The 12998-nt window shown below is 42.8% G+C and overlaps 1 protein-coding gene across 1 annotated transcript; it reads left to right on the top strand.

The window, feature by feature from the left end:
• Positions 1-252: 252 nt before the first annotated feature.
• Positions 253-2097, top strand: LOC142632617 (uncharacterized). The gene is made up of 4 exons (XM_075806990.1): positions 253-368; positions 477-597; positions 1294-1965; positions 2056-2097. Exons 1-4 carry the CDS (start codon positions 253-255, stop codon positions 2095-2097), a joined length of 951 nt encoding a protein of 316 aa, XP_075663105.1.
• Positions 2098-12998: the final 10901 nt, after the last annotated feature.

The following is a 12998-nucleotide window of genomic DNA, read 5'->3' as shown; positions in this document are numbered from 1 at the left end:
TCGTTTGGGTCCGGATACAAATTGTGCTCTTACAATTGGCGCCGTCTGTGGGAAAACTTGTGCTTAAGGAATTGGAGCACTATGTTAGGCTCAGAGTTGCATCATGCAAAGTCTCAGGGGTCCCAGCGTGAGGATCATTTCCAACGTCTTGAACGTGAGAGGGATCGAAAGGGAAGTGTACATACGCTGCACCCTAGTGAGAGTCGTTCGCGTGGTGGAAGCAGAGTCCCCTAGGAGGATGATGCGAAGGCCATGCAGAAGAAGATCGATCACCTTAAGAAGAAGTTGCGTTGTGCGAGACGGAGGCGAACACCATCTCTTTCTGATCCTTCTTCTGAAGGCTCCCAAGGTAGTAGTTATAGGCCAAGGTCCAGGACTCCTCCTAGCGAAACTTTCTCGTAGGAGAAGGACGACCTTCCTTGTCATAGGGATAAGAAGTCTTCCTCTAGGGTCTTGGGAAATGATGCTATGAGCAGGGCGTTGCATCAGATCTCCAGGTCACCTTTCTCGCGCAGGATTGAGAAGGGAAAGCTTCCACGACAGTTCACTCAGCCTACATTCACCATTTATAATGGCAGAACGGACCCAGTGGAGCACGTGAGCCATTTCAATCAGAGGATGGCAGTACACTCTAAGAATGAAACCTTAATGTGCAAAGTCTTCCCCTCTAGCTTGGGACCTGTTGCCATGAGATGGTTTAACGGCCTGAAGGCGGGTTCTATTGATTCCTTCATGGAGCTCACTAGGGCATTTGGGTCTCGTTTCATTACCTGCAGTAGAGTTCCTCGGCCTTTGGATTCATTGTTGTCCATGGCCATGAGGGAGGGAGAAACCTTGAAAACGTATTCTGATAGATATTGGGAGATGTTTAATGAAATCAACGGCGATTTTGATGAGGTGGCGATTAGCACTTTCAAGATAGGCATCCCAATTGATCACGACTTAAGAAAATCTCTGACCAAAAAGCCTGTACGGAGTGTATGTCGGCTCATGGATCGTATTGACGAGTACAAATGGGTCGAGGAAGATCAACAGCAAGGTAAGGGCAAGGCGAAGGTTATCCCTCAAGAGAGGAGGGATTTCAGGTCAGATAGATACAATAACAACAAACTGAGAAGAGATTTCGCTAGGCAATCTAGTTCAGCCACTTCTCAGGTGGTCAACACCGTATTCCAAGAACCAGTACATCAGTTGCTAGAGAAGGTCCGAAAGGAACCATACTTCAAATAGCCCAGCAAGACGGCCGGAGATCCTACAAAGTAGAACCAGAATCTTATTTGCCACTATCATTAGGACGTGGGTCACACCACCGAGAATTGTCGGACACTATGGAACCATTTGGAGCAGTTGGTTAGTGAAGGGAAGTTGAAGCAATTTTTGTGCCATCCCAATGGACAAGGAAGCCATTCAGGTTCGATTAACCAAAGAAACAACTCATCTAGACCTCCTTTGGGAACGATTAATGTCATTTTCGCTGCTCCTAGCAGGACTGGTTCCTGTCCTACAAGGGTGATCTCAGTATCACATATTCTCGCCAAGGAGTTTAGCTCGAGGCCGAAGAGGATTAAGGGGGGTACTCCACCAATTTTGAGCTTCTCGGATGAAGATAACGTTGGGACCATTCAACCATATGACGATGCCCTGGTGGTTACACTGAGGATAAGGGGCTATGATGTGAAGAGAGTAATGGTTGATCAGGGTAGTGGTGCTAATATTATGTACCCCGATTTGTTTAAGGGGCTTAATTTAAAGCTAGAGGACCTTACTCCTTATGATTCGCCGTTAATAAGTTTTGAAGGGAAAGCTGTCATACCAAAAGGACAGATTCGTTTACCTGTACAATCAGGTCCGAAAACAATTGATGTGAATTTCATTGTGGTTGACGCTTATTCCCCATACACGGCCATTGTCACAAAGCCTTGGCTGCATGCTCTGGGTGTTGTTTCCTCAACTCTACATGTCAAGGTGAAGTTCCCATCAGGGGGACTGATTGAAGAAATTCTTGGGAGCCAATCAGTAGCAAGACAATGCATATCGGCTACAATACTGCATCAGGCCGAACCAGAGTTCTCAGTCTCGGCTACGGAGGACTTATAGAAATTAACATCTCTGGATGCGCCCAGAGCGGTGACAGTAGAGGAGGAAACATGTGAAGGGTTAGAAAGATTTCTTATAGGTGATGATCCTGAAAAGTTCTTTCAGGTTGGTGTTTGACTACCACATCAAAAGAAGATGGAATTGGTTATGTTTTTGACAAACAATATCGACGTATTAGCCTGGGATCCTTATGAGGCCTCTAGGGTTAATCCAAGCTTCATTTGCCATCATTTGAACGTCAATCCTGCTGTTGTCCTGAGGAGGCAGCCACCTCGGCGTTCTTCTAAAGAACATACCGAGGCTGTTAAGGAAGAGGTGCTCAAGCTTAAAAGGGCAAGGGCAATTAAAGAAGTTTTTTATTCGGAATGGTTGGCACACACAGTAGTGGTTAAGAAGAAGAACGGAAAGTGGAGAGTGTGTGTGGACTTTATAGACTTGAACAATAAGGATTCGTTTCCAATGCCTCGCATAGATCAGTTGGTAGATGCTACAGTTGGACATCCTTGGATGAGTTTTTTGGATGCTTTCCAAGGCTATCACCAAATACTGTTGGCACTGAATGATCAGGAGAAGACAACCTCCATTACTCCTACAGGGAATTACCATTATAAGGTGATGCCTTTTGGTTTGAAAAATGTAGGGGCTACCTATCAAAGGATGATGACCAGGATGTTCGAGTCGCAGCTGAGAAAGACTATTAAAGTGTATGTGGATGACATGGTGGTGAAAAGCAAGGTCGTGTCCATGCACGTGAAAGATTTGAATGACACTTTTCAGATGTTGAGGAGGTACAAGTTGTGCCTTAACGCATCTGAATGCTCTTTTGGCATAGGCTCTGGTAAATTCCTGGGCTACATGGTGACTCATAGAGGAATAGAAGTGAATCCGGCACAAGTCAGGGCAATTAACGGCTTACAACCTCCTCGGAATCCAAAGGAGGTGCAGAAGCTAATGGGGATGACTGTTGCTCTCAACAGGCTTATTTCTCGATCTGCTGATAGGTGTAGACCTTTCTTCCAATTGCTGAATATGTGGAAGGGATTTGAATGGACCGAGGAGTGTGTCTTAGCTTTTCAACAACTTAAAGAGTATCTTTCTCGACCACCTATCATGTCTCGGCCAAAGGTGGATGAAATCTTGTTTGCATATATAGCAATGGCCATTCATGCCGTCAGCCTAGTTTTGATACGGGACGATAATGGTATACAGAGACCAGTTTACTATGTGAGCAAATCTTTGCATGAAGCGGGGGTGCGTTATTTACCATTGGAGAAGGCGATTCTGGCCGTAGTGCATGCTATGCGTAAGCTTCCTCACTACTTTCAATCCCATACAGTTGTTGTTTTGACTCAACTCCCTCTTAAGTCGGTGTTGCGAAGTGCTGATTACTCAGGAAGGATAGTGAAATGGGGAACCATCCTAGGGGCTTTCGATATTAAGTATATACCTCGCACCTCTGTCAAAGGCCAAGTCCTTGCAGACTTAATGGCAGAATTCACTGAACCTTCATTAGAAGAAAGTGCAAAGAGGTCGTATATGGATGGAAAATCAGTTTGCGTGATTTCGTGCATGAAATTTCCGATTTGGAAAGTGCATGTTGATGGTGCTATGAATCAAAGAGGATCAAGTGTGGGGCTAGTTTTGGTATCCCCTGAAGGAATTACTTTTGAGAAATCGTTGAGATTGGGGTTCTCAGCCACTAATACTGAGGCTGAGTACGAGGCTGTATTGGTTGGGATGGATATGGTTCAGAAAATGGGGGGAAAGTCAATCCAAATGTTCTCGGATTCTCAGTTAGTCGTGGGCCAAGTGGTGGGAACACTAGAGGCTAGGGATCCAAGAATGCAGGAATATTTGACCCGAGTCAGGTGTTTATAATCCAAATTTGCCTCTTTTACTTTGATGCATATATCTAGGAGTTGGAAACACACATGCTGATTCATTCGCCACACTTGCAACATCTTCAGCTCAAGGTTTGCCCCGAGTCATTCTCGTTGAAGAGTTGTTGAAACCTACTCGAATAGCTGTTGGATCTGTCCATATTCATCAAGTTAGGTTCGGACCTAGTTGGATGGACCCCATAATATCCTTTCTTAAGAGCAATGGCCTGCCCTATGAGAGATCTGAGGCAGATAAAGTTCGTAGAAAGGCGCCCTGATTTTGGTTGTCCGAGGATCAAAAGCTGTATAAATGCTCTTTTTCTGGGCCATACTTGCTGTGTATACACCTTGAAGCAACGTAGTCATTGTTGGAGGAATTGCATGAAGGGATTTGCGGAAGTCATATAGGTGGAAGGTCTTTAGCTCATAGAGCTCTGACCTAGGGGTATTGGTGGCCTAACATGTAGAGAGAGGCCCAGGGTTATGCGAAAAAGTGCGATCAATGCCAGAGATTTGCTCCTAACATCCATCAGTCTAGTGGTGTACTTAATCCTTTGTCTAGTCCTTAGCCATTCGCTCAATGGGGATTGGATATAGTAGGGTCTTTCCCAAAGGCTATGAGAAATAAAAGGTGATTGCTCGTGGGAACTAATTACTTTACCAAGTGGGTTGAAGCTGAGTTTTTGTCAAACATTAGAGATGTGGATGCAAAGAAGTTTGTTTGGAATAACATTATCACTAGGTTTGGGATACCTCATACTCTTATTTCAGATAATAGGCTGCAATTCGATAGTAAGGCCTCTAGAAAATATTATTGTGACCTAGGCATCACGAATAGATACTCCACTCCAGCTTATCCACAAGGAAATGGGCAAGCCGAGGCAGTTAACAAAGTTATAGTAAGTGGACTCAAGAAGAGACTGGATGATGCAAAGGGAAGGTGGGTGGAAGAATTGCCACATGTTCTGTGAACATATCGGACTACACCAAGAAGATCCACAAGAGAAACACCCTTCTCCATGACTTATGGGGTCGAGGCTGTGATCCCTTTGGAAACTGGGTTTTCGACGTTGAGGACGAGCTCTTTTAGCTCAGATAATAACGAAGGTTTACTGGAGAAAAGCCTGGATCTAGTTGATGAACGGCGAGAGATCGCTATGGTTTAGCTCGCTTATGATCAACATAAGCTCAAACGAGGATATGATGCTCAAGTAAAGTTAAGGCCACTTGCACCAAGAGATTTAGTATTGAGGAAGGTCTTAGGTATTGCCAAGAACCTAGCATGGGGAAAGCTAGGACCTACCTGGGAAGGACCATACCAAATCACTTCTGTAGCGGGCATAAGGGCATATCGTCTAGCAGACTTAGATGAAAGAGTTGTACAACATCCATGGAATGTAAATAACCTACAAATGTACTATTATTAATGAAAGACTCTTTTGTCATTTTTTGTTCTATTATTGTTGTGTTGTGATACCGTTCATTCTTATAAGTATCAAACAGAAACTTGGTTATGTATAGCTCCTTGGACCACATACCTCGTGGAAATTGATATATTATTAAGTGTTAAACAAAACCTTAGTTACGTCTGGTCCTCGAGCCATCTACTTTGGAGAAATTAACATTACCGTTCATTCTTATAAGTATCAAACAGAAACTTGGTCATGTATGGCTCCTCAGACCACATACCTCGTGGAAATTGATATATTATTAAGTGTTAAACAGAACCTTAGTTACGTCTGGTCCTCGGGCCATCTACTTTGGGGAAATTAACATTACCGTTCATTCTTATAAGTATCAAACAGAAACTTGGTCATGTATGGCTCCTCGGACCACATACCTCGTGGAAATTGATATATTATTAAGTGTTAAACAGAACCTTAGTTATGTCTGGTCCTCGGACCATCTACTTTGGGGAAATTAACATTACCGTTCATTCTTATAAGTATCAAACAGAAACTTGGTCATGTATAGCTCCTCGGACCACATACCTCGTGGAAATTGATATATTATTAAGTGTTAAACAGAACCTTAGTTACGTCTGGTCCTCGGGTCATCTACTTCGGGAAATTAACGTTTAGGTTTATTCTCTCATATATTAGACATGGATTTGGATGTGCTTGGATTTCTAGGCCAAATTAAACATCAAATTAAGTCTTAAATTGTATTTCTCTTGTTTTAAGTTCAGATATACTCATACATATTTAACTATATACTGTTTCACTTTGGATATTACAGTTTCAATACATAGTCTATCTGCTGATGATTTAAGTTGATAGAGTGAGCATAGTTTCACGTTGGATTACTAGTACTGACTGAAGCACTATAAGGATTTCCCTGTATGTGGAAATATCAAGTCAATCGTGCTATGCATGTAAGGTGCATTAAGGTAAAAGATACAAATATTTCAGTAAAGGAAATTGTCAATAAATTAAAAAGCAATCTTTTGAATTTTACATTGGAAATGAAGTTCTAAAATGGATCAAAATAAAAATCCTAAAAAAAAAAAAAAAACCACATAAAGAAAAAGTCCTAGATGGCCTATGCCTTGAGTTTAAGTGGAGGGTCTTGGTTGGACTTCTTTGCAGCCTCTTTCACTTTGTCCTCCTCCCCTGTCTGCTTAGGCTCACCTTCAGACGTGGCTTGGGCTTGTTTTCCTTTGTCCTTTGCCACTGGTGGAGGAGCATTTGGCTCGGCATGCTCGCCTAGGTGCTTCCCAGCCTCATCACCTTGTTCCTTATCTTTATCAGAACCAGTAAGTTCCTTGGGAGATGGAATAGGTTCTTAAATTAGAGGTGGCTCTATCGAAGGCACTGCCTCAGAAGTAGTTAAAATGGGGGGAAGGTCTTCAATCACTCGGATGTCCTCTGGAATCCAAATGTTCTCGGACTTCCTCCATTCAGAAGTAGTCGGGACTCCTGCCACATTTAGGACTTCTGCCCAAACTTGTTGGCAGTACTCCCTACATAGTTCTGCTAGCTCCTCGGTCAATCGGGTTTCTGTTTCCTCAACCCCTTCATTGTAAGAAGCCTTCTTGGCAGTCTCCATAGTTTCCCTGAGGGTACGAGTCTCTTCCTTGGCTTGAGCAAGCTCCTTTTTTAAGTCTGAATTGTCTTGCTGAGCTTTGGAGAGGTCCTCTTCTTTTTGGCGCAGAAGTTTATGTTACCCTTCCATTCGAGCCTTGGTAGTTTTGAGGCCGGCCTCGACGCTGTTTCTCTCTCTCTTTTTGTCTGCCAATTTTTTGGCTAGATCCTCATTGTCTGCCACGGCACAGCCTAAAGCCTTCTCGGTCTCGACTCTAACTTGGAGTTCAGCTATAGCCTGTTTCCGAGAGTCCTTCACCCACTTCTCGGTAACAAAAACCTTTGGAATGGCCTGCGTTGAAATGTTAAACAAGTGCATTATGGTAAAAACAATATAGAAACACGTATGAAAGACTTTATGTAGAAAGGCAATAAAAACAGTGAGATAGAAGTAGTTGGAGGACACTTACCAAAGCCAAGTCCCTTTTTAGGGAGAGGAAGAGGTGGGGTTGGGTCATACTCTCCAAAGCCTCCATATCCTTTGGAAGAAGAAGAGGTTGTTCTAGGGCATTCGCTAAGTGATGGCCATGTCCTCGCTGGAACTCCCTTATGCTGAAGTGGCAAGGGATTAGAGTCCCATCTAATTCCAGTGCGAGAGACCAATTGGCCTGCGTGTGGTGCACCTCGGCCAGACCATGGCTTTCCCCACTCTCTACAGAAGGGGCGAGCATTCTACCCTTAGCAACTTTTTGTTATTGTTGTTGCTTTAGCTTCTTCTATTGTGTCATTTCTCTCTCCACGGCCTCATTTTTTCTTTTCTTTTTGGGGTCGGAGGCAGGAATCTTAGGGATAAAAGGAGGAAGAGGTGGTGGCAGCTTGGGAGAGGGTAGAGATCTAGTTGAATCCTTTTTGGGAGCTTGTGTGCCCCTCCTAGACATCAATGCTCTTAGGCTAGACATCTCTTCTTCCTCGGCACTAATGTCAACCTGCACTGTTACTAAGTCTTTTATACCAAAGCCCCCTACAGGTTCGTTTTCTTTGTTCGAGAGAATGACGACGTGGCCCTCTTGAGGTCTTTTGGCTTCCTCAAGACGAAACTGATCAATTTCCTCTTCAAGGGATAAGTGCGAAGAGGTTGTCTCTTCTCGGATGGTTATTTCCTAGGGACGTGTCGAAAGAGGGACCGCTCTAATTGGTCGTGTGTATAAGATGATGGAAGGATCATCTAGTAGCTCGTGGGCAGAAAGAAAGCCAGGTCTTGAAATGTCTATCCTTCTGCGTCTCTGGTCACCCGCGATGATCGCGTTGCCGATATCTTGGAAGTCCTCTGACAGTGGGTTGTATCCCAATATGAGATGGGCTGCTCTCACTTGCAGGTCTTCACTCACGAACACCTCGGATCGTAGGACGCGATTGAGGTCCACGACGCTGCAAAGGCTCAAACAAGGGCGTACGTGTTGTTTGTCTGCAGAAACATTCGAGAACACAAGCATGGTTAGATCAGCAATGAATACTAAATAAAGAAGCAATAACATACAATGTAATCATAAACGGTAAAGTTAAAACAAGTAAGTCACAGGTTAGGGAATCTAATTCTTATGGAGTCACACCTGGGGTTCCCCATTCGACTGGGCAATGAGGACCATTGTGCCACATTCCAGAAGCAATTAGGTAATCATCCTTCATACCTTTGTTGGATTTGGGAAGACAGGATATGAGCCTAACAATACTAGATCTAGATTTGAGATAGTATCCTACGTCTTTAAGCTTATGGCACTCGTACATATAAACGACGTCGTGCCATGTGAGGTTTAGACCCATTTGCTCATTTAGAGTATCGACACAACCTAAAACTCTAAACACGTTAGGTGCGCATTGGTCTGGACACAGCCTATGGTTGCGAAGGTACTCACTGGTTACATTTTTCATAGGAAGTGTCATCCCGCCCTCTAAAAATGCGATGATGGGAATGACAAATTCTCCTTCTTCCCCATCATCAACTATGGCTTCAGGGGGGCAATATCTTAAACCTATGTTTTGAGGAATACGATATTTAGCCCGAAAACCCTCCATAACAGCATCGGTATCTACTAGACACTTGAATCTACCCATTTGAATCTACCCATTTGGTCGGGGCAAGGGTGAAGTTTTAGAGAGGGGAAGAATATAATTAATGGCCAAGAACAACAGCCGAGGAGAAATGAACTTAAAAGTTTAAGAACTTACGGGAAAGAGGTAGACGGTTCTTCGCGAGCTTCTTGAGAGGAGAAAGAATAGGAACTTTTGAGATTTGATTGATTTCTAAAGTGAGAGGTTGAATTTCGGTTTCCTAGATGTTTTGGCGTATGGGAAGCAGCATTGAATGTGAGTTATCTCGCTCAAATCTTAATAGAAGACCCAAGCCGTTGGATGTGCATCGCACCGTTGGATGTGGGGGACAGGGCGTTACCTACAGCAATTAATGCGCGTCTGGTGGATTTCAAAGCATCAGTGGTGGTTTAAAAGAGGCGAGATGATGTTTTCATGCTTGCTGATTTGAAAAGCGTGTGACGGTTGTGGTGATGTGTCAAAACTTCACTTTCCTTCCCAGATGGGGAGAAAAACGAAGTTTTGAGGGGCTATTGTGTGGGTAAAAATGGTCAGAACACGCATTTGGGCCTTGGGCCTGATTTGGCGGTGTGAGCCTGTTCGAGTAGAGCCTTTGAGACCCACAAGCCAGCTTTTGCTAGAAAGGTTGATGAGGTTGTCCGAGGAGAGGCATCTCCTTGGCTAAGTCAAGTGAAGATCGTATGACACATCATGATGATTGGGAAGAGAATTCTGAAAAGCTTGTTGGGTAAAGATGTGTTCCACACAGTTATAGAGAGGGGGAACGTATGAGAAATATCAAGGGAAAAGGCTGCTACCACCGCATTAAAGACCCTGCACCTACCTCTCTAGCCGCATTAATAGGGAAATGACCTCTGAACAGTAATGTTCAGCGTTCCAGCTATTGTTTGAAGACTTTAAGAAGGTGGTGGATGGGATAAGTATCTAATTGGGTGATATGTGCTACACGTGGAAGATGAAAGGGAGAAAAAAGGGATATAAGAAAGGAAAGAGGGAATTGGAAAAAAGAGAGAGGAAGAGATAAAGAGAGCACTGTACATATTATCTTTAATCTTAATCTTTTGTTTAAAGAAAGTAAGGCAATACAAGTGATTCTTGGCTTACGTCCGAGGAGAGTTTCCGTTATTTTCATCCATTGATTGTGTAGGTAGTGGCGATCTAGTCCACCTATCTGTTGTCCAATATCCGTAAAAGCCTAGATTTCAAACCCACGCTCTACAAATTTCATTGTATAAGGCTTATTGGGCCTGAGCCCATCACTCATTTGGGTCTGGGTACAAATTGTGCTCTTACAGTAGTGATTCTTGGGTTATTTTGGTTATTTTGTCATTTTAAAGATTCTAGAGGCATTTTGGAAATCCAAAGGTATTTTAGCCGATTTAGACTTTTTGGCCGTAATTTCAATCATTTTAGATGTCTGGTCGATTTGAAAGTTCCAAGGGTATTTGGTGATTATAGGGGAATTTTGATAACCTTGGATGTTTTTAGAGGTATTTTGGTGTTTATGAAGGGAGTATTTTGGTCATTTACTTTTTCATATTAAAAAAAATTATCATGCCAAACATTAAAAAAATGTTTTTTTTTCCAAAAAAATAATTTTGAAAACACAACCAAACACTGAAAAATAAAATATTTTCCTTGAAGATGTTTTTAGCTATACACATTTCTGTCAGAAAAAATTTTACACCAAAAATAAAAACGCAACCTTAGTCATCATCTTGATTACACTATCAAATTATGAATGATGTGGATCAGTTATCTGATAATGGTTGACTAAACATAACTAGGAGCACCCTAAGGTGTGGCCCTTGAATGCCACCATTGTCTGCCAACTAAATGGCTATCTTGGATGTTTCTCAATGTGAGTCCATCCCACATATGGTCCCAAGAGTATGCCACATGCCTCACGGGCCAAGCTTGAGAAGGGAGTCATCACTTAGTTCTAGGTCCAAGAACCAACTTTGAAATCCATTTGCAAATGAACTCTAGTCTAGACTGAGTTTAAAGTTAGGGTATGGGCTTAGGAAGGTGTTAAGCACCCCAAGCTTGCATAGTCATATGACTTCCTTTCACTTGTATTATTAAGTTGTAGTTAAGGAAACTTTACTAAGAAATTAAGAATATCTTAACTTAATCGCATAAGTTTAAACAAACACAAGGAAAGAATTAATAAAATCAAATTTGAAATCAAATAAGGTCAACATTTAATTAAAAGATCACACATTAAACCGCTAAGACAAACTCCCTAAATTATAGTAATCGAAACCATGCATATAGTAAAGGCAAAGAGTAATGCTGCAATTACAAACTAATTTACAATATTTTTACAAATTGTTAATGTGACCATTGATATATGTATGTATGTATGTATGTATGTATGTATGTATGTATGTGTTGATGACCATTTTGAGGCCCAATAATAGGAAGAAGCCCAACAAAATGGGTAGAGAAGAGTTAGTGGATGGTTAGAAGAACCATTAAGCCTGGATGGCAGGAGCAGTGGTTTGTAGGCCCATAAAGTACATAAATGGGCATTGAGGAAAGCAAATGGGCCTAAAGGAGCCCAGAAAGAGAAGTAGAAACCCATGGGCATTATGTGACGTAGCAAAGTAAGAATGGGCCACAGCAGGCCCAAAGTAATAAAGTAAGAAAGTAAGAGACTGATGGGAAGCCCATGAGCCCCAAGGATGAGGAATAAGGTAATTGGGCTAGGGAGGCTCAAGGGAGTTAGTAAAAGCCCATGGGTATGCAGAATTAGAAAGTGGGCCAAGGACGCCTAAGGAAAGCAAATGGGTCAATGATGCTTAAGAAGAGAGAAATGAGACAAAAGAGCCCATAAACAATGAAATGGGTCAAGAAAAACCCAAAGTAACATGAGTATAAAACCAATGACCATGTTGAGTCGTTGGGAGAAGAATAGGCAGTAGGCACAAAGAGGCCCAGCATGCACGAGTCACATAACGCCATGGCAGGGACAGCAAAATGGTATGGCAAAAAATCGTAGTAGGATTACGGAAGAAGCAAAGAATAAGCTGAATGAAGAAAATCCCACGATCAAGCAAGGCCCAGCCTTTAAAAGAAGTAAGCTGTAAGGAATGAGAAATCAGAAAGCAGTTCATGCCATAAGGGATCAAGGATGAGCGGCAGAGTGCACAGACGAGCCCCCAAACCACGACAAACGCATGAGCAGTGGACAAGTTTTGGACATACACAGAAGTGGAGCACGTACAAGACTTAGACATCACCAGCCTGTACTAAGCCAATACAGGAAGTGGTGGGTCATGGGTTAGAGGTAAGAGAGGGTATAGTCTGACAGTGGGGAGAAGGGAAATCCTATTCTGGGGTTTCTGCTCAGGTTCTTTTGGGGGGAAATGTCCTGTTGGGATGACATACTACCCAAAAGATGTAAGGATAAGTTGGAACTACTAAGTGCATGCTAAGAGGGATAGGAAGAAAGAACACCCACACTGTGGCAGATAAGAATGCCACGGTGAGCAAGTAAACAATTTAATTTTCTTTGTCTAGTAATGAGGAGTGGCACAGCTAGTACAGGTAAGTGGTGGTGGCTGGACAGCTGACAAACCAAGAGTGGTTGGCAAGGACACCCAGACCAGACAAAGGTAGTTAGAGGCTAAAATGGTAAAAGTCAGTCACGGCAGGCAGTATATAAAGGACCCTTGCTGTGCACAGGAGGGATCATCACGGCAATAGTAACCACTAGGAGAGAATCACAACATTGTTAGATAAGTAAGCATTGAGAAAAGGAAAATGGGGGAAAAAGAATAAGAAATAACAAAAACAGAGAAAAAAAGAGAGTCAGGAAGAGAAAACAGAAAGTGTAGAATGACAGGTATGCACCAATAGGCTAATCCCTTCTCTCCCTCTAAAA

Source organism: Castanea sativa, chromosome 4 (assembly GCF_040712315.1).
Source record: "Castanea sativa cultivar Marrone di Chiusa Pesio chromosome 4, ASM4071231v1".
Classification (NCBI taxonomy): Eukaryota; Viridiplantae; Streptophyta; class Magnoliopsida; order Fagales; family Fagaceae; genus Castanea; species Castanea sativa.
The sequence above is the reverse complement of the archived record's forward strand: the minus strand, read 5'-3'. Positions and strand labels throughout refer to the sequence as shown.